Source organism: Balaenoptera borealis (assembly GCF_965194805.1).
Source record: "Balaenoptera borealis genome assembly, contig: HAP1_SCAFFOLD_839, whole genome shotgun sequence".
In the NCBI taxonomy this organism is placed as follows: domain Eukaryota; kingdom Metazoa; phylum Chordata; class Mammalia; order Artiodactyla; family Balaenopteridae; genus Balaenoptera; species Balaenoptera borealis.
This window is the reverse complement of record NW_028123363.1, coordinates 282,500-304,534: the sequence shown is the minus strand read 5'-3', so window position 1 is coordinate 304,534 and position 22,035 is coordinate 282,500. Positions and strand designations below refer to the sequence as shown.

Here is a 22,035-nt window from a genome sequence, read left to right as displayed (position 1 = left end):
CGCAGGCTCAGTAGTTGTGGCGCACGGGCTTAGTTGCTCCGCGGCATGTGGGAATTTCCTGGACCAGGGCTCGAACCCGTGTCCCCTGCATTGGCAGGCGGATTCTTAACCACTGCGCCACCAGGGAAGTCCGACCTATTTTTTCTTTGTGGGTTATTCTACATTCAGACAGGGAAAATAATATAGGACAAGTTCAAGATTAAAGATGTTCTGTAGAAACATACTTGTTATCTTAGATGTGCACTGTCAGTGTGTAGCCACCAGCCACATGTGGCTATTGAGCACTTGAAACATGGCAAGTCCAAATTGAGATGTGACATAAGTGTCAATTACAATATGCATTGGGCTTTGAAGACTTAGTACAAAACAGAAACGTAAAATAGCTTGTTAATAGTTTTTTTATATAGACTACAGGTTTGAAATGACAATAATGTGTATATATATTAGATTAAATAAAATATATTATTAAAATTAATTTTACCTGTTCCTTTATCACTTTTTAATGTGGCTGCTAGAAAATTAAAAATTTCAGAAGTGGCTTGCATGTGTGACTCATGTTACATTTTTGTTGAACAGAAAGAAACCCACCTCCCTGTTTTTCTGTAATCAAATGTGTAACTATTTGCTGAATTATAAATCCTTAGTGGGAAAGCAAAAAAGCAAAAGAATTTGGTGTGTGAGTATGTTTAATGAAATTTGCTGTGAATAGATTCTAAAATAAGTACAAAATGCCAATGGCATTCTTCATAGAACTAGAATAATTCTAAAGTTTGTATGGAAACACAAAAGACCCTAAATAGCCAAAACAGTCTTGAGAAAGAAGAACAAAGCTGGAGGTATCATGCTCCCTGATTTCAAACTATATTATAAAGCTACAGTATTCAAAACAGTGTGGTACTGGCACAAAAATAGATACATGGATCAATGGCGCATAATAGAGAGCCCAGAAATGCATCCACATTTATATGGGCAATTAATCTATGACAAAGGGCCAAGAACATACAGTGGGGGAAAGACAGCTTCTTCAACAAACGGTGTTGGGAAAACTGGGCAGCTACATGAAAAATAATGAAACTGGACTGCTCTCTCACACCATGCACAAAAACAAGTTCAAAATGGATTAAAAGGACGTCCTTAGTGGCACAGTGGTTAAGAATCCTCCTGCCAATGCAGGGGACACAGGTTTGAGCCCTGGTCCAGGAAGATCCACATGCCACGGAGCAACTAAGCCTGTGTGCCACAACTACTGAGCCTGCGCTCTAGAGCCCGCGTGCCACAACTGCTGAAGCCCGTGTGCCTAGAGCCCGTGCTCCACAACAAGAGAAGCTGCCACAATGAGAAGCCCGCGCACCACAACAAAGAGTAGACCCCGCTCGCCGCAACTAGAGAAAGCCCGCGTGCAGCAACAAAGACCCAACGCAGTCAAAAATAAATAAATTAATTTAAGAAAATAACCAAAGAACCAAAATGGATTAAAGACTTAAATGTGAGACCTGAAACCATAAAACTTCTAGAAGAAAACATAGGCAGTACCCTCTTCAATATCGGTCTTAGTAATTTTTTTTGGATATGTCTCCTCAGGCAAGGGAAACAGGCAAAACTAAACAAGTGGGACCACATCAAACTACATAGTTTTTGCACAGCAAAGGAAACTGTTAACAAAACAAAAAGACCACCTACTGAATTGGAGAAGATATTTGCAGATAATATATTCAATAAGGGGTCCAAAATATACAAAGAACTCATACAATTCAACATCAAAAAAAAAAAAAAACTTGATTAAAAAATGGGCAGAGGATCTGAGTAGACATTTTTCCAAAGAAGACATACAGATGGCCACCAGGCACGTGAAAAGATGCTCAACATCACTAATCATCAGGGAAATGCAAATCAAAACTACAATGAGATATCACCTCACACCTGTCAGAGTGGCTATTATCCAAAAGCCAGCAAATAACAAGAGCTGGTGAGTCTGTGGTCTGTGGAGAAAAGGGAATCCTTGTGCACTGTTGGTAGGAATGTAAGTTGGTGCAGCCACTATGGAAAACAGTATGGAGATTCCTCAAAAAATTAAAAGTAGAACTGCTGTATGATCGAGCAGTTCACTCTGGGGTATTTATCTGAAGAAAACAAAAACACTAATTATAAGAGATCCATACACCCCTATGTTCATTACAGCATTAATGAACCAAGATATGGAAGCAACCTAAGTGTCCATCAGTGGATGAATGGATAAAGAAGATGTTGTCTGTGTATGTGTATATTATTATTCAGCCATGAGAAAAAAGGAAATCCTACTGTTTGTGACAACATGGATGGGCCTTGAGGACATTATGCTAATAAGTGAAGTAAGCCAGACAGAGAAAGCCAAATACTGTGTGATTTCGCGTCTATGTGGGATCTTAAAAAGCCAATGAACAAACATAGCAAAACTGAAACAGAATTATAGATATAGAGAACAAACAGGTAGTTGCCAGAGGAGAGGAGGATGGGGAGAGAAAAGAAGTAGGTGAGGGAGATTAAGAGGGACAAACTTCCAGTTACAAAAGTAAATGAGTCAAGGGGATGAAATGTACAGTGTGGGGAATACAGTCAGTAACTATGGAATATTATTGTGTGGTGACGTATTGTAATAGACTTTTTGAAATGTATAGTAAAATCAACTTACACTGCTGTGTTTCAGGAAGTAACGTAGGGCTGTAGGTCAGTTATACTTGAAAAACAAACAGAACAAGAGACCAGATATGTGGTTACCAGAGGTGAGGAATCAGGGGAGGGGAGATTGGATGAAGACAGTCAAAAGGTACAAACGTCCAGATATCAGGTAAATAAGTACTGGGGTGCGGTGCACAACAGGATAAAGATAATCAGCACGGCTGTGTGTTGTATGTGAAAGTCCTTAAGGGAGAAAATCCTAAGAGTTCTCGTCATGAGGAAAAGGTTGTTTTCTATTTCTTTAATTTTGTATCTGTATGAGACAATGGATGTTCATAAAACTTACTGTGATAATCACTTCATGACGCATGGAAGTCAAATAATTATGCTGTACACTTTCAACTTACACAGTGCCGTATGTTAGTTGTATCTCAAAACTGGAAGAAAACATAAGTACTTATATTAGATTTCTAATTATTTTAAAGTTATATCTAATGGATGGTATGAAACTTTGGTGATAAAGGTACCTGGATACCAAGCTTTAGCTGACTAGTCTTGAGATCTGAAAGTAGACCTTGCTTTGCCTTACAGATCTCTAAGTGCATTATGGGATTGTCAGCTGCAGCTAGATTGTATTCTCTGATACAGCAAGTGTCATGTTTGGTGACGCTTACGGTTTCCTTTCTACTTTTAGATTTTCTAAAGCAGTGTAGCATCACTTGGGAACTTGTTAGAAATAATTGATTCTTGAGCCCCAACCCTGCCAAATTAGAAACTGGTGGCTTGGCCTGGCATTCTGTTTAAATCCTCCAAATGATTCTAAATTTGAGAAACATAATAGATTATACCACTTTTATAGAAGTAGCAAAGCTCAACTCAACCCCTTTATATAAATTCTCCAATTTTGTCCCCTTTATTCAGATCTGTTTATTTTGATTACACCGTAACTTAACGGATGTAAATGTTATTTTATCATGGAAGTGCTCACAAAATTTTAGGGTTTCATTTCTAAATAGTCACAATTGTATTTAGAGTGGTATTTTATTTGATTCTAATGAAAGTTTACTCTAAAAGTATCATTTAGGCAACTGTACACATCTATTTGGAAGGAATTACGTTCCTTTCTTTTCAGTTAATCATTTGTAAAAATGTTATATTCTTAGGTGGATGCTCTGCGGTTGCGTTTGGAAGAGAAGGAAACCATGCTGAATAAGAAGACAAAACAAATCCAGGACATGGCTGAGGAGAAGGGGACCACAAGCTGGAGAGATCCATGACCTCAAGGACATGCTGGATGTGAAGGAGCGGAAAGTTAATGTCCTTCAGAAGAAGGTGAGGTGCAGGTGTTCTGAGCCCAGGGTCCCGCATCAGACCCACGTCCTCATTCCTACCACTGAGTTGTACCTAAGTGCTATCAGAGTTTCTCTCTCATTCCTCTGTTTATATTTTTGCAGGTCGTAATTGAAACCATTGCTGCAGGAGGTAGATTGTGAAAACTGTTCTGTATATTCAGTTTTTAAACTTTCGAAGTAAACACTGTTTGGTATCTTCAGTAGTATTTTCCATGCTACTGTCTCTGAAAAGTGCCTTGTAAATTGCCAGAGTATTTGCATTGGCATTCTTCTACCTCTCCTAATCTTCTGTCTTGTATGGCAACTGTAGGGCCATGAATTAGTGTAGTACGTGGGCCGGGATTCTTGCAAGACTGCAATTTTGAATAGAAACACATGCTACTATAATGACATCTAATCTACATATGTCAAGGAAAGGAAGACTTTCTTTCCTATTTTACCTTAAACATAACTGGAAAGAGGCTAACACTGTAATAAATAAGGGAAGTACTAATAATTGTCTTCCCCTCCCCCTTTTAGCTAAATTAAAGGGTACCTTTGAGATAATAGTTACAGTAGACACTGGTATTTATTGTTCTTCTCCACTGAGGGGATAGATCAGAAATATTTGACATTGTCCCAGTTTATTTTTAACCTCTAACAATAGCCCAGGAATAAAACTCTCTTCACTAAACCTCAAATTCAGCTTTTCTTTTGTGTACAGAGGACCATGTTCAATATTTGTCCTCTGTTAATTTGGTTTTCATTTGCTTTCAATGAGTAAACATAAAAATTTGATCACTCTAGATGGGTGACTGTAGTATCTTGTTAGTGGATGCTACTTTGCTTTACATTTTTATACATATGTTCTTCTCACCTTACCCCCAACTGCTCACTTCCCCTTACCCGTTTCTTGTATACGCTTCCAGGCACAGTTTACATATACACAGGCAAATACGTATTCTCTTTTTTTCTGTTTACCTCTTTCTGTGTTCTTCCATAAACATTTTATGCATAATCCATATAAAGCAAAAATGTTTCTCTAAACACAAATGTTACCATTCCTTTATTTCCCTTTCCTTTCCTTTCCTTTCCTTTTTTCCCATTAATATATTTTGAAACTTCTTCCGGGGCTTCTTCATTGTTACCAACAGCACCTGTGTGGATGTGCTACGGTTTATTACAAGGTTTCCACTGATGGACAGTCTGCTTAAAGTTTCTGCTGTTATGTAAAATGATGCTGCATTTTAAAAATGTGCATATTTAGTTTATTCATATGTGAAGTATATTTCTAGGTAAATTACTTAAAGTAGAATTGCTGGGTGAAAGGATATGCATTTGTAATGTTGGTGGATTTTGCCAAGTCACAAGTACATTGGTTAGAACCCAAAGGTTGTTTCAAACTAATGCACGTCTTATTTTTAACTAGATAAACATTAAAAAAAGTTTTTAATAACTGTGAACAGGGGTTTGAAGTTAGAAATAATGCCTCATTATCCTGGAATAATCATAGTTTGTAAAAATAGAGTGGCAGCACTTATGTTAGCCACTTTATATCTGTAATGTTGTTTAATCCTTGCAACTTTTTGGGCGTGGAGTTTAGATCTTGATTGCTCTGTTATAATCAGTGGCTAAATTTTTAGGCCATGACACATAATAAGAAATATATGTTACATTCATCTGTGTCAACGTATAGTATACATGCTTAGAGGTACAGCTAAAACAAAATTTTCACAAAATATACTCTGAACTATCTTCTCCCATTTCTTAAAGGAAATAGAAAAATGTTAGTCCCAATCCATTAAGTTATTTCAGTACTCACTAATAAAACACTTTTATACCTTGGTATCCATTCTCCCATGCTCCCCTTTCCCGCCCCCAAAACAAAAACAAGCCCCAAACCAACAAAGTCCGAGACATATTACATCATAAGGGAGGTTCAAATTTGTACAAATTTGTTTAGCTAAAAAAGTGGTAGCTTCAGGTTTTGTCACAAGGTTGGTCTTATTCCAAAATGCAGCTTTTCCCATGACAACAACTTTCCTGTTGGGAGAATTAGTAGTATGTGTTCAAGCTTTTTGACACTACAGGACATCATACAAATATGACGTGTATTATGCTTTGTCTAGTCTCTTTGCCTTTCGCCGTGGAGGGCCAGTGGAGTAGGCTCTAGAGGGCCGGTAGTTGTGCTCTTTTTAGTACACTAGCTGCCTCACTAATTTGTCATGTTATAGACTTTGATTTGTCTTAAAACAGTTATCAAATAGGTAGCACAGGTACTTTCAAAACTGGTTTAGATTATTATTGCTTCTTTTAAGATAATGCCTCTATACCTGTCATTTTCAGTGCTTAGAGCCTTCAGTGCTTTCTGCCTACTTATTTTGTTGTAGAAGTTGCTGTACTAACATCATTAGACTCAACGTTCGTGATGTGTTTCCTGGACCATTGTTTGCTGATAAAATAGAAATAGCTTTAATTTTTGGATCCGCATAAAATAAACCAGAAAACACAGTAAGTTTAGAGGCAGTTAAAGGTTCTCAAGAGAGCTATAGTTATTTTTATTATGGCTTTCCTTTCTTGAGGTGCAAACATCCCCTTGCTCCAGGATTCTATGAGCAAGCTTGATTTTCAGGTGGTTGACAGAGGGGAGCTGGCTGAGTGCGAGACTGGGGGTTGAGGGAGCAGAGTGAACTCTGATGAGCTGGGCTGTGGTGATATGGTGGCTTCCGGAGGCCGTGTGAAAGGTGATGAGCCGCACGGACAGGATGTAGAAGGCACCATCTGTGGAGTAGATCATGTAGGAGATCTGGGAGAAGAGCGACAGGATGGAGATGAAATGGCCCAGACAGTGGTGACTGTGGAGGCCGCATATCTGGCATTTATTGTACTACAGGATGTTGGTGATGGCCAGTACACGTCCACAGCAGTGATGCAGAGATGCACACAGCACGTGATTCCAGAAGACAGCCAGATGTCACATAGGATTTGGCCAAAGTTCCAGGTGTGGGTGATGGTATATGTGATGCAGATGGCTATGACCAAGATGAAAGCCAAGAGATTGGTCTTGGCCAGGGAGCCAGTGAGATAGTTGGCTGGCGTGTGGAGCTTCCTGGTAGGGAAGACGGTGAGAAGCACAAAGGCTTTGGTGAAGACTTTGGTCCATGTGATGATGGAAAGGACCTCAGCAAGAGAGATCTTGAGTTCCTGGAAGGTCCCAGATCCCAAGCCTCTGGGGCTTCTGCGGCATTCAGGATCTGTTAGAGGCCCTCAGGAAGAGGCCTTCTGCCGACGGGTTTGGAGGGGGCATTCTAGGTGGCTCTCTCCGTACTCATAGCTCCTTCTTCCACAGTTGTCTTCCCCACAGAACAAGGGCGTCCTTCCATTTCACACTGGAGGGCGACACTTATCACATGAACAGACACAGTGAAAAGACCCCAGGTCTTACTTGTATTAAGAACACAGGGGTGACTCAGCTGTAATCAAAGATTGTTCTAACTCAGACGAATCCCAAGGTTTCTCACTCTTCTGGAACTCTGGTAGACACATGCTGAATTTGTTAGATAATCATCAGGTTACCCACCAGTGTGGACAGCTCTGCAGGTCTTGCTTTTGGCCTTTGGGCTCTTTCCAAAGGCTTGAGGCTCTTACTGTTTGGTGATGTATTCAGAATTTCCCCCACTCTTTTCTATTTTGAGAAGATTCTGGATTTCAGGTTGTCTCCTGGGAACTTTTAAAGCTAGAGCACCAGCCGATGAAGAGAAGCAGTTCAGTCAACAGCCCACAGTTTTCCCAGATTAATCTTGACACATAATGAGGTACTTGTTTTGGTTCCTTTTCCACTGATCATTTCTGAGCCGGGAGAGAGAAATGTTCTAGTTCCCAAGACTTGGAGAATGCGTGAGTGCGGAGAACACAAACAAATGGCTCGCTGTGAGCTCCCCAAGAGGAGCACGGGGTCAGCAGCCCCTCCCTGGCCACACGAGTGCTGTGTTTGCTGTGGTGCGGCCCTTCCCCCTTCCTCCTTGCTTGTCACCTGGTTTTGTCCCACCTTAACTACAACCCCCAGCCGAGCACCTTCCGCTGGGCTCTTCCCTTCCCTATGCCTTTGAGATACCCCCTATTGCTTTCTTGTTGTTGTTGTTAAATTAACAGACTTTATTTTTAGGGCATTTTCCCATTTACTCCCTGCCCACAGTTTCCCGTTATTAACATCTTGCATTGGTGTGGTACATGTGTTAAAATTGATGAACCGATATTGGTACATTATTATCAACTAAAGCTTGTAGCTTACAGTAGGTTTCACTCTTTGTCTTGTACAGTTCTGTGGGTTTTGCTGAATGTATAATGACATGAATCCACCATTACAGCGTCATACAGAGTATCTTCACTGGCCTAAAGATCTCTGTGTTCTACCTATTCATCGCTCTCCCAGCTCGCTACCACGGATGTTTTTACTGTTTACAGTTTTGCCTTTTCCAGAATGTCATGTATTTGGAATCATACAGTATGCACCCTTTCCAGGACTTGTTTCTTTTACTTACTATATGCATTTAAAATTCCTCCATTTCATTTCATGGCTTAATAACTCACTTCTTTTTATCGCTGAATAATATTCTGCTGTCTGATGTACTATAGTTTGTTTATGTAATTACCTGCAGAAGGACATCTTGGTTGCTTCCAATTTTTATCAATTATGAATAAAGCTGCTATAAACATTCCCATACAGGTTTTTGTGTGGGCACAAGTTTTTAACTCATTTGGGTAAATACCTAGGAGCATGATGGCTGGATATATGGTTAGACTATGTTTAGCTTGTAGAAACTTCCCCTATATTGCTTTTTGTTTGTTCGTTTGTTTTTGACTGCGTCAGGTCTTAGTTGCAGCATATGGGATCTTTTGTTGCGGCGCACAAGCTTTTCGTTGCGGCGCGCGGGCTTCTCTCTAGTTGTGGCACGTGGGTTTTCTCTCCCTAGTTGTGGCGCATGGGCTCCAGAGCGCATGGGCTCTGTAGTTTGCAGCACACGGGCTCTCTAGTTGAGGCACGTGGGCTTAGTTGCCCCGTGGCATGTGGGATCTTATTCCCCCGACCAGGGATCGAACCCATGTCCCCTGCACTGGAAGGCGGATTCTTAACCAGTGGACCACCGGGGAAGTCCCTATATTGCTTTTTAATTGGGAACTTTGAAACACATGAGCTTTGCAAAACGTGTTATACACTTGAGTATTCTTTTTTTTTCTTGGTCAATGTGTATTAATGTTTTGGCTTGCTGTAAATCCCTGGGTTATTCCCACTGTAGATTGTTGCTGTAACTTTGCTACTCACTTCTAGTGTGCCCACAATTATTTTTTTAACAGAAAAAATAATTCTGAAGTATACTTTGGGGGAGAGTGTTGTAAAATCATTGTAAAAGTTTAGCCTCTGAAACTTTTTTTGTCTAATTTTTATGCAGAATGTAGAATCACTAGTATATTTGAAATATATTTGTTTTGAAATATTTGAAATATTGAGTAAATGTACTCAACTGTTTTAAAATCTAGATTTTAATGCACTAAGAAGGGGGTCAAAGGGTGCAAACTTGCAGTTATAAAATAATTAAGTCCTGGTGATGTTACGTATGGCATGGTGACTAAATATAGTTAACAGTACTGTACTGCATGTTTGAAAGTTGCTAAGAGAGTAGATCTTCGAAGTTCTCATCACAGGAAAAGAAATTTCATAACTATATATGGTAACAGATGTTAACTAGACTTACTTGTGGTGATATTTTGCAGTATAAACAAATACTGAATCATTATGCTGTACACCTGAAACTACACAGTGTTACATGTCAGTTATACCTCAAGTAAAGAAAAGACACTAAGAAATGACAATGTGGATTAAAAAATTAGCTAGTTTTAAATTATGAAAGTAATATATGTTCAAGGTAAAAAAAAATTCAAAAGTACAAAAACATATGAAATGAACTTATCTTTTCCCATCCTTTGACCCTCTCAGTGCAGCTCCTTAGAGATGTAACTTGTTAATAATTATTTGTATACTCTTCTATAAAATATCTATGCATATATAGGCATACGTATGTTACACACCATTTTTAAAAAAAGACAAGTGGGATCATACTTTTTTATTCGTTTAAAAATAAACGTATTTTTGTGTCTTTTTATATGTAGCTTTATGTCATTGTTTTTAATGTCTGCTTGGTTTTCGGTGTCTTACTTGCACCATAATTAACTGATGTCCTATAGCTGTATAAGTAGATATTTATAGGGTTTTTTCTTGTTTATATATTTGATATAGTAGCATAACAATTAATGACATAAACATACCTCATTCATGAATTGATATTGTATGCATCTAAAAAAATTGATGGATGCCCAGTTCTCTAAAAAACTTGTGCCTTTATATATTAAGATGAGTTTCTGCACAGCTTCATCAGACATTTGTTGCCAAACCTTTAAAAATTTCCAGTGACCTGGTAGATAATTTAAAAATACCTTCTTCCTTCCTTCCTTCCTTCCTTCCTTCCTTCCTTCCTTCCTTCCTTCCTTCCTTCCTTCCTTCCTTCCTTCCTTCCCCCTTCCCTCCCTCCCTTTCTTCCTCTCTCTCCGCACCATTTATTTATTTATGTATGTATGTATTTATTTATGGCTGCGTTGGGTCTTTGTTGCTGTGCGTGGTTTTTCTCTAGTTGCAGCGAGCAGGGGCTACTCTTCGTTGCGGTGCACGGGCTTCTCATTGCAGTGGCTTCTCTTGTTGCGGAGCACAGGCTCTAGGCGCACAGGCTCAGTAGTTGTGGCTTGCGGGCTCTAGAGCGCAGGCTCAGTCGTTGTGGCACACAGGCTTAGTTGCTCCGCGGCATGTGGGATCTTCCCGGAACAGGGCTCGAACCCGTGTCCCCTGCATTGGCAGGTGGATTCTTAACCACTGCGCCACCAGGGAAGTTCCAAAAATATCTACTTTCTTGCTTAATATTTATTTAAATTTGAGTGCATGTTGAGCATTTTTTCATAGGGTTTTCTTCGTTTTGAAGCTACATATTCATGTCGTTTCTACATGTTTCTATTAGATGGTTTATTTTTTCCCTTATTGATTTATAGGGGTTCCCTAGTAAGTGAATTGGCCTCTTTCCTCATGTTTTGCAAATATATTTTCTTGTTTGTCATTTTCTTTTTTACTTCCTTTATGGTATTTGTTTTAGAATTTATGTGTCAAATTTAGTTGTCCTTTCCTCTGTGTCCTCTCAATTTTCAGTCATGCTCAGAAACTCCTTATGCCCACCACGGTTATTAAGTAATTCACGCATGCTTTCTTCTGGTACATTTAAAGTTTCTTTTTTCTTTATACCTAAAAATTGTTTTATAAAATTTATATATTGGCTTTAATGATTCAGCTTTTTCTTCTTCTATGTGGCCAGTCATCATTATAATATTTATTAAATAATCTACCTTTTTCCTCCTGATTTGAAATGCCAAAAATAAATTGTCGTTTAAATCTGAGCCTGTTTCTGGTCTGTTCCATTTATCTGCCTCTGTTTCTTTGACTGCTTTTTATGAAAAATACTTAGTTTGTTTAGAATCCCCCTTCCTGATTTTTGTTGGTAAGCTTTCTTGTCTTTTGCTGAGTCCACAGTGCTTTTCATATTTACATTGTGTTGCTTTTCGAAGGGGAAAAAGTCCTTTCTGTAATCGTGATTCATATTGTTTAGCCTTTATTTCTGTGTTTAAGTGAATTTAATGTTTACCACTGTTTGTAGCACCATGGCTTACCTGTTCCCAAGGTTTACATTTCATTTAATTCTTGGTTCCCCAAGAACTCCTTTGAATACTTTTTCAAGAGTGGTCCTGGCTGCTTGCTTGTTTGTTTTTTTTTAAAGTGTACCTTTTTATTTAAGATTTTTTTTTTTTTGGATGTGGACCATTTTTAAAGTCTTTATTGAATTTGTTACAGTATTGCTTCTGTTTGATGTTTTGGTTTTTTGGCTGCGAGGCATGTGGGATTTTAGCTTCCTGACCAGGGATTGAACCTGTACCTCCTGCATTGGAAAGTATAGTCTTAACCACTGGACAGCCAGGGAAGTCCGCTGGGTGCTTGCTTGTTGACCATGCATTTATATTATCTTTTTACATTTTATAATTTAATTATTTGTGAGATTCAAAAAGCATAGAGAATAACATAATAAGTAATGGTAATTACTCAACTTGGGAAGTAAAATTTCAAACAGAGTCAAAGTTCTTTGGCATATCTTTTCTTGAGAGTATTCCCCTCCGTTCTCTCGCAGAAATAAACGCTTGCTTTGGTGTTTATGCATGCACCCATATCTTAGGTCAGGATGCATGTTTTCATACAACCTGTGTATGTGTTAATAAAATTTATATAAGAGGAAATACACATGGCAAATAAATATGAAAAGTTATGTACCCTCACTGTAATCAGTGGAATGTAAAAGAAGACCAGATTAAGAAACCATTTTATACTTAGCGTTGTAAGCTGTGTTCGCAAAAATTAAGAAGTCTGACAGTATCAGGTGTTGGTAAATGTGGCAACTGAATTTCTCACACAGTGCTGTTGGGTTTTTAAATAGGTACAACTATTTTGGAAAGCACTTACTAAACATAAGGGTACCCTGCCAGATACATATACTGTAGATGAACTCCAGGATGTATGTAAGAATGCTCATAGTAACCTTGTTTGGATTAAGGAAAAAACCAAAACAGAACTGAGGAAATACTTTGCAAATGTTTATTGGCAGAATGATTGAGTTAGTAAGTTGTGGTATAGTCACACAGTGGAATACATTATTCTTTTCGTTTTAGGGCAAGGGAATATTTAGGATAAAAATTCAGCAAAGTTATTTCTTCTGGAGGTAGGGAAGGGAAGAGGGTTGGGATAAGGAAGAATATATGAGTATCTTAAGTAGTTCAGGTAATTCTCATTCTTACGATGGGTAATGCGTTTGTGTGTAATTTAACATACTTCATAACATATAGATACATATTTATATTTGAAATATATTTAAGATACCTGGAGGCAGATTTACTTCTGTTTAATTTGCTGGTACATGGGTGCTTATTATATACTTTATATGTTTCCTTTTGTTTGAATATGAATAGTAAAAATGCCTAGAAAAAACCTTCTCTGTACCTACATATCTATCTTCATTGAGAAAGAATTTTTCCTGTGTTTTACTTTAAATTCATTCCTAATTTTATAATTGTGAAATTAGAACCACCTTCCTCTAGAAGTTTATTTGTATATTTTGAAACAATGTCTGATGCAGATGTAGAGTCTCATTTGATAAAGCCCAGCTGTTCGTTTGATGAAAATTTCCTACAAAGTCTGGCAAATGGATTTATTCAGTTTATGGTCAGATATGTCCAATTAAGATGCATGAATGGCTTGGACAGTTTTGACCCTCTTTCCTTGAACCAGAATTTGGCTACTTATCGTATTTGCTGGTTAAGATTAGCTTGGGCCGTATTGAACAAGTGTAATCCTCCTTCAGCAGGATGATTTTTTAGCTATTGGGAGCCTATATTTGACAGCCCCCAAATCTTATTTTCCTCGGTGAAATATTGCTGTTCCTCCCATTATTCTTACTTGCCCTGATTAATTTTTCTGATGGCAGTTGTTTTTCTACACTCATTTTTCCTCCATACTTGTACTCTTTGGAATTTTGGATCTAGTTGCAAGAGAGATGATTAGAAGGTGATTAATGTTCTGTTCTTGGCCCTCCCTGAAATGTGGTATTGGGAAAACTCACTAACCCTCAGTTTCCTCATCTGTAGACAGGGTATAATAGTTACTTTGGGGGGGGTTGTTAAATGATGTAATGTGTATAAAAGCACCTTGGAACCCATGAAGTGTTATATACCATGCATATATTAATAGGTGTTAATATTGTTTGTTCTTATTACACTTTACTTTGCTAAATTCAGCCAATGACTCTAATCTTTGAGAATCTTTTGACACTTGATTTAGTCTGTTTATCTCCTTCAGTTTTATGCCTTCAACCCTTATGAATATATTCTTTTTTTAAAAAAAGTAAATTTATTTATTTATTTTTGGCTGTGTTGGGTCTTCGTTGCTGCGCGTGGGCTTTCTCTAGTTGCGGCTAGCAGGGGCTACTCTTTGTTGCTGTGCACAGGCTTCTCATTGCGGTGGCTTCTCTTGTTGTGGAGCACGGGCTCTAGGCGCACGGGCTTCAGTAGTTGTGGTGTGTGGGCTTCAGTAGTTGCAGCACGCGGGCCCAGTAGTTGTGGCTCGCGGGCTCTAGAGCGCGGGCTCAGTAGTTGTGGCTCGCGGGCTCTAGAGCGCAGGCTCAGTAGTTGTGGCGCACAGGCTTAGTTGCTCCGCGGCATGTGGGATCTTCCCGGACCAGGGCTCAAAGCCGTGTCCCCTGCATTAGCAGGTGGATTCTTAACCACTGCGCCACTGGGGATGCCCATGAATATATTCTTTATACGTCCATGTAGGTGATAAAATGTTGCATAGGCTCAGAAAAGACTTTTGTGGTATATTGTAAGAAAACTCTATCAGATTGATATTTTTATCCAAACAATTCTAAGACCTCCTTTTGTTGTCTGTAGGATTTTTTTTTTTTTTGGTAATCCCAGTTTGTTTGCAGGTCTAATTTATTTTTTATTTTTTAAAAATTTTTATTTTATATTGGAGTATAGTTGATTTACAATGTTGTGTTAGTTTCAGGTGTACAGCAAAGTGATTCAATTATACATATATATGTAACTATTCTTTTTCAAGTTCTTTTCCCATTTCAGTTATTACCGAATATTGAGCAGAGTTCCCTGTGCTATACAGTACAGTTCCTTTGTAAATCCATTTTCTCCTCTGTTCTTCATCCAGAAGAAATCTGTCTTGAAAATCTGAGTCCATTGGACTCATTATCATTCTGTATAATTCCTTCTTAGAGTGATGTGAGCCACATGATGATGTACACGATGGCCTAGCTTTCTAAGCAGTGTGTCTATTTCTATACACTGGAATCTTCTTGGCTTCTCTCCTTTCCCCCCATACTGAGTGCATTGATAGTTGCACAGTCACTTTATGTTCTTGTGGGCGTCCCAGTCTTCCCAGGCGTCCTCAGCTGTCTCATTCATGCAGTCAGCATTGCCTTCTGCTGTGCACCTGGCACTGTGCTAAGTACACAGAGAGGATGGTTTCTGCTCTCAGAGTCTCAGAGTTGTAGCAGTTAAAGAAGTTACCATACAAATGGTGTACAGTGGGCACAAAGCAAGGCATTCCAGATTCGACCTTGTGTGAAAGGAGTCTAAGAGAAGTCTTAGCAGTCGAGTCTTGAAAGGTGCGTGAAAGTTTGCTAGGCAGATGGGGAAGGGGTACGAGGTCCCAAGCTGAGAGAGCGGTGTGAATGAAAAAGGGGAATAGTGTCCTTTCCAGAGGGTCACGCCCTGGAATTTCACCTCTGTACTTCATACATTTGTAATACGGATTCCTAAAAATTTCTGGTAGAGCTCTGTCTCTCAATGCCTTTTCTTTCTTACTATGATGTCTCCTATTACCTGGTCTCTGGGAAAATTATTCCCATTTCTTACATAATGCGAAGGTTTTCAGAGAATATACTCATCTTTATTGTCCTATTAGTTTATTTAGGAAACTGATAAATAGAATTCAGTTTTTCTTTCCCCTGGCCCTGAAGATTTTCCATCAGAAACTTTAGAAATTTACCTGCGGTGGTATATTGAAGTATAACCTTACAGGCGGATCTTGAGATTTTCCTGGAGAGATGTCTTTTTCTTTTTGAATTAATTAATTAAATTGACTTTTGGCTGCATCAAGTCTTAGGTGCAGCATGCGGGATCTTCATTGAGGCACGCAGGGTCTTTCGTTGCAGCGCGTGGGCTTCTCTGTAGTTGTGGCGGCAGGTTTTCTCTTCTCTAGCTGTGGTGTGCAGGCTCCAGGGCGCATGGGCTCTGTAGTTGTGACGCGCAGGTTCCAGAGCTCGTGGGCTCTATAGTTTGTGGCACGCGGGCTCAGCAGTTGTGGCGCATGGGCCTATCCCTGCGGCATGTGGGATCTTAGTTCCCTGACCAGGGATCGAACCAGCATCCCCTGCATTGTAAGGCGGATTCTTTACCACTGGACCACGAGGGAAGTCCCTGGAGACATGTCTTAATTCTATGCAACACTTAACCTACTTTGCTGCTGCTTCTTTTTTTTTTTTTAATTTCTTTATTTTTGGCTGCGTTGGGTCTTCATTGCTACGTGCAGGCTTTCTCTAGTTGCAGCGAGCGGGAGCTACTCTTCATTGCGATGCGCGGGCTTCTCATTGCGGTGGCTTCTCTCATTGCGGAGCGTGGGCTCTAGGCTTGTGCGCTTCAGTAGTTGTGGCACGCGGGCTCAGTAGTTGTGGTGCACGGGCTTATTTGCTCCGTGGCACGTGGGATCTTCCCGGGGCTCGAACCCGTGTCCTCTGCATTGGCAGTCGGATTCTTAACCACTACGCCACCAGGGAGGTCCCTATTTTGCTTCTTGATTTATCCACTTATTCCATAAGGAAGAGCAGATGGTAACTCTGCTTTCATCCTTTCCTTGTTCTTGGCATCTGCATTCTCTACCATTTTTCTCACAAATATTACTTATAATTGTAAGTTTAAGTAATATTTAACTCTTTTAATATTTAAGGAGAATACCAGGAAACAATGTATTACTTTGGCATTACTTTGGCATATTAAATATGCATTAAAAATCCTTGTTTTCGACCAGAGCCTCCCATCAAGCCTCTTAGATAGCCTCAACCACCAGAGGGCAGACAACAGAAGCAAGAAAAACTACAATACTGCAGCCTGTAGTTACAGGCTGATAGTTACAGAAAGATAGAGAAGATGAAAAGGCAGAGGGCTATGTACCAGATGAAGGAACAAGAAAAAACCCCAGAAAAACAACTAAATGAAGTGGAGATAGGCAACCTTCCAGAAAAAGAATTCAGAATAATGATAGTGAAGATGATCCAGGACGTCGGAATAAGAATGGAGGCAAAGATTGAGAAGATGCAAGAAATAATTAACAAAGACCTAGAAGAATTAAAGAACAAACAAACAGAGATGACCAATACAATAACTGTAATGAAAACTACACTAGAAGGAATCAATAGCAGAATAACTGAGGCAGAAGAACGGATAAGTGACCTGGAAGACAGAATGGTGGAATTCACTGCTGCGGAACAGACTAAAGAAAAAAGAATGAAAAGAAATGAAGACAGCCTAAGAGACCTCTGGGACAACATTAAACGCAACAACATTCGCATTATAGGGGTCCCAGAAGGAGAAGAGAGAGAGAAAGGACCAGAGAAAATATTTGAAGAGATTATAGTCGAAAACTTCCCTAACATGGGAAAGGAAATAGCCACCCAAGTCCAGGAAGCGCAGAGAGTCCCATACAGAATAAACCCAAGGAGAAACACGCCGAGACACATAGTAATCAAAGTGGCAAAAATTAAAGACAGAGAAAAATTATTGAAAGCAGCAAGGGAAAAACGACAAATAACATACAAGGGAACTCCCATAAGGTTAACAGCTGATTTCTCAGCAGAAACTCTGCAAGCCAGAAGGGAGTGGCATGATATACTTAAAGTGATGAAAGGGAAGAACCTACAACCAAGATTACTCTACCCGGCAAGGATCTCATTTAGATTTGATGGAGAAATCAAAAGCTTTACAGACATGCAAAAGCTAAGAGAATTCAGCACCACCAAACCAGCTCTACAACAAATGCTAAAGGAACTTCTCTAAGTGGGAAACACAAGAGAAGAAAAGGACCTACAAAAACAAACCCAAAACAATTAAGAAAATGGTCATAGGAACATACATATCGATAATTACCTTAAACGTGAATGGATTAAATGCCCCAACCAAAAGACATAGAATGGCTGAATGGATACAAAAACAAGACCCATATATATGCTGTCTACAAGAGACCCACTTTAGACCTAGGGACACATACAGACTGAAAGTGAGGGGATGGAAAAAGATAGTCCATGCAAATGGAAATCAAAAGAAAGCTGGAGTAGCTATACTCATATCAGATAAAATAGACTTTAAAATAAAGAATGTTACAAGAGACAAGGAAGGACACTACATAATGATCCAGGGATCAATCCAAGAAGAAGATATAACAATTATAAATATATATGCACCCAACATAGGAGCACCTCAATAAATAAGGCAACTGCTAACAGCTATAAAAGAGGAAATCGACAGTAACACAATAATAGTGGGGGACTTTAACACCTCATTTACACCAATGGACAGATCATCCAAAATGAAAATAAATAAGGAAACAGAAGCTTTAAGTGACACAATAGACCAGATAGATTTAATTGATATTTATAGGACATTCCATTCAAAAACAGCAGATTACACTTTCTTCTCAAGTGTGCATGGAACATTTTCCAAGATAGATCACATCTTAGGTCACAAATCAAGCCTCACTAAATTTAAGAAAATTGAAATCATATCAAGCATCTTTTCTGACCACAACGCTATGAGATTAGAAATGAATTACAGGGAAAAAAACGTAAAAAAGACAAACACATGGAGGCTAAACAATACGTTACTAAATAACCAAGAGATCACTGAAGAAATCAAAGAGGAAATCAAAAAATACCTAGAGACAAATGCCAATGAAAACACGACGACCCAAAACCTATGGGATGCAGCAAAAGCGGTTCTAAGAGGGAAGTTTATAGCTATAGAAGCCTACCTAAAGAAACAAGAAAAATCTCAAGTAAACAATCTAACCTTACACCTAGAGAAACTAGAGAAAGAAGAACAAACAAAACCCAAAGTTAGCAGAAGGAAAGAAATCATAAAGATCACAGCAGAAATAAATGAAATAGAAACAAAGAAAACAATGGCAAAGGTCAATAAAACTAAAAGTTGGTTCTTTGAGAAGATAAACAAAATTGATAAGCCATTAGCCAGACTCATCAAGAAAAAGAGGGAGAGGACTCAAATCAATAAAATCAGAAATGAAAAAGGAGAAGTTACAACAGACACCGCAGAAATACAAAGCATCCTAAGACACTACTACAAGCAACTTTATGCCAATAAAATGGACAACCTGGAAGAAATGGACAAATTCTTAGAAAGGTATAACCTTCCAAGACTGAATCAGGAAGAAACAGAAAATGTGAACAGACCAATCACAAGTAATGAAATTGAAACTGTGATTAAAAATCTTCCAACAAACAAAAGTCCAGGACCAGATGGCTTCACAGGTGAATTCTATCAAACATTTAGAGAAGAGCTAACACCCATCCTTCTCAAACTCTTCCAAAAAATTGCAGAGGAAGGAACACTCCCAAACTCATTCTATGAGGCCACCATCACCCTGATACCAAAACCAGACAAAGACACTACAAAAAAAGAAAATTACAGACCAATAGCACTGATGAATGTAGATGCAAAAATCCTCAACAAAATACTAGCAAACAGAATCCAACAACACATTAGAAGGATCATACACCACGATCAAGTGGGATTTATCCCAGGGGTGCAAGGATTCTTCAATATACGCAAATCAATCAATGTGATACACCATATTAACAAATTGAAGAATAAAAACCATATGATCATCTCAATAGATGCAGAAAAAGCTTTTGACAAAATTCAACATCCATTTCTGATAAAAACTCTCCAGAAAGTGGGCATAGAGGGAACCTACCTCAACATAATAAAGGCCATATATGACAAACCCACAGCAAACATCATTCTCAATGGTGAAAAACTGAAAGCATTTCCTCTAAGATCAGGAACGAGACAAGGATGTCCACTCTCACCACTATTATTCAACATAGTTCTGGAAGTCCTAGCCACGGCAATCAGAGAAGAAAAAGAAATAAAAGGAATACAAATTGGAAAAGAAGAAGTAAAACTGTCACTGTTTGCAGGTAACATGATACTATACATAGAGAATCCTAAAACTGCCACCAGAAAACTGCTAGGGCTAATTAATGAATATGGTAAAGTTGCAGGATACAAAATTAATGCACAGAAATCTCTTGCATTCCTATACACCAATGATGAAAAATCTGAAAGAGAAATTATGGAAACACTCCCATTTACCATTGCAACAAAAAGAATAAAATACCTAGGAATAAACCTACCTAGGGAGACAAAAGACCTGTATGCAGAAAACTATCAGACACTGATGAAAGAAATTAAAGATGATACCAACAGATGGAGAGATATACCATGTTCTTGGAGTGGAAGAATCAACATTGTGAAAATGACTATACTACCCAAAGCAATCTACAGATTCAATGCAATCCCTATCAAATTACCAATGGCATTGTTTACGGAGCTAGAACAAATCATCTTAAAATTTGTATGGAGACACAAAAGACCCCGGATAGCCAAAGCAGTCTTGAGGGAAAAAAATGGAGCTGGAGGAATCAGACTCCCTGACTTCAGACTATACTACAAAGCTACAGTAATCAAGACAATATGGTACTGGCACAAAAACAGAAACAGAGATCAGTGGAACAAGATAGAAAGCCCAGAGATTAACCCACGCACCTATGGTCAACTAATCTATGACAAAGGAGGCAAAGATATACAATGGAGAAAAGACAGTCTCTTCAATAAGTGGTGCTGGGAAAACTAGACAGCTACATGTAAAAGAATGAAATTTGAATACTCCCTAACACCATACACAAAAATAAACTCAAAATGGATTAGAGACCTAAATATAAGACTGGACACTATAAAACTCTTAGAGGAAAACATAGGAAGAACACTCTTTGACATAAATCACAGCAAGATCTTTTTTGATCCACCTCCTAGAGTAATGGAAATAAAAACAAAAATAAACAAGTGGGACCTAATGAAACTTCAAAGCTTTTGCACAGCAAAGGAAACCATAAACAAGACGAAAAGACAACCCTCAGAATGGGAGAAAATATTTGCAAATGAATCAACGGAGAAAGGATTAATCTCCAAAATATATAAACAGCTCATTCCGCTCAATATCAAAGAAACAAACACCCCAATCCAAAAATGGGCAGAAGACCTAAATAGACATTTCTCCAAAGAAGACATACAGACGGCCACGAAGCACATGAAAAGATGCTCAGCATCACTAATTATTAGAGAAATGCAAATCAAAACTACAATGAGGTATCACCTCACTCCTGTTAGAATGGGCATCATCAGAAAATCTACAAACAACAAATGCTGGAGAGGGTGTGGAGAAAAGGGAAACCTCTTGCACTGTTGGTGGGAATGTAAATTGATACAGCCACTATGGAGAACAATATGGAGGTTCCTTAAAAAACTAAAAATAGAATTACCATATGACCCAGCAATCCCACTACTGGGCATATACCCAGAGAAAACCGTAATTCAAAAAGACACATGCACCCGAATGTTCATTGCAGCACTATTTACAATAGCCAGGTCATGGAAGCAACCTAGATGCCCATCAACAGACGAATGGATAAAGAAGTTGTGGTACATATATACAATGGAATATTACTCAGCCATAAAAAGGAACGAAATTGAGCCATTTGTTGAGATGTGGATGGATCTAGAGACTGTCAGAAGTAAGTGAGTGAAGTAAGTCAGAAAGAGAAAAACAAATATCGTATATTAAGGCATGTATGTGGAACCTAGAAAAATGGTACAGATGAGCCAGTTTGCAGGGCAGAAGTTGAGACACAGATGTAGAGAATGGACATATGGACACCAAGGGGGAAAAACTGCGGTGAGGTGGGGATGGTAAAAAAAAAAAAAAGGAAAAAAAAGAAATCCTTGTTTTCTGAAAATAGTAGCAGCTTTGAGAATGGCTGGATTGTGAATCACATACTCTGGACCGATTTTGGGTCTGTCTGGGCCACCACTGCCTGCCCATAGGCTTCCAGCTTTCTAGGTAGTATATGTATTTGTATGCACGGGGATAGCCCTGTGCTCAGAGAATGAAATGAGACAATAGCAGATGGCCAAGCATGCAGTACAATGGGATTAGCACCGGCCTCTCCTTTCCAGGGCTCTCCGCTATGGTTTAAAGTAGTTTTGTGTT

At 38.8% G+C, this 22,035-nt stretch overlaps 1 protein-coding gene across 10 annotated transcripts in view; it reads left to right on the top strand.

Moving 5' to 3' along the window:
• The window catches only part of LOC309621681 (ELKS/Rab6-interacting/CAST family member 1-like), a 123,849-nt gene that overhangs the window by 22,142 nt on the left and 79,672 nt on the right, over window positions 1–22,035 (top strand). For 8 of the 10 annotated variants that reach the window (XM_082409063.1, XM_082409055.1, XM_082409059.1 and 5 more), the window contains one exon: window positions 3,819–3,987. The exons of 1 other annotated variant lie outside the window; for it this stretch is intronic. In XM_082409063.1, coding sequence (XP_082265189.1) covers window positions 3,943–3,987 — 45 coding nt within the window. In that variant the 5' untranslated portion in view covers window positions 3,819–3,942. Of the gene's footprint in view, window positions 1–3,818; window positions 3,988–4,109; window positions 4,138–22,035 lie in introns of all 10 variants that reach the window. One more of the 10 variants, XM_082409061.1, reaches the window with a different exon arrangement.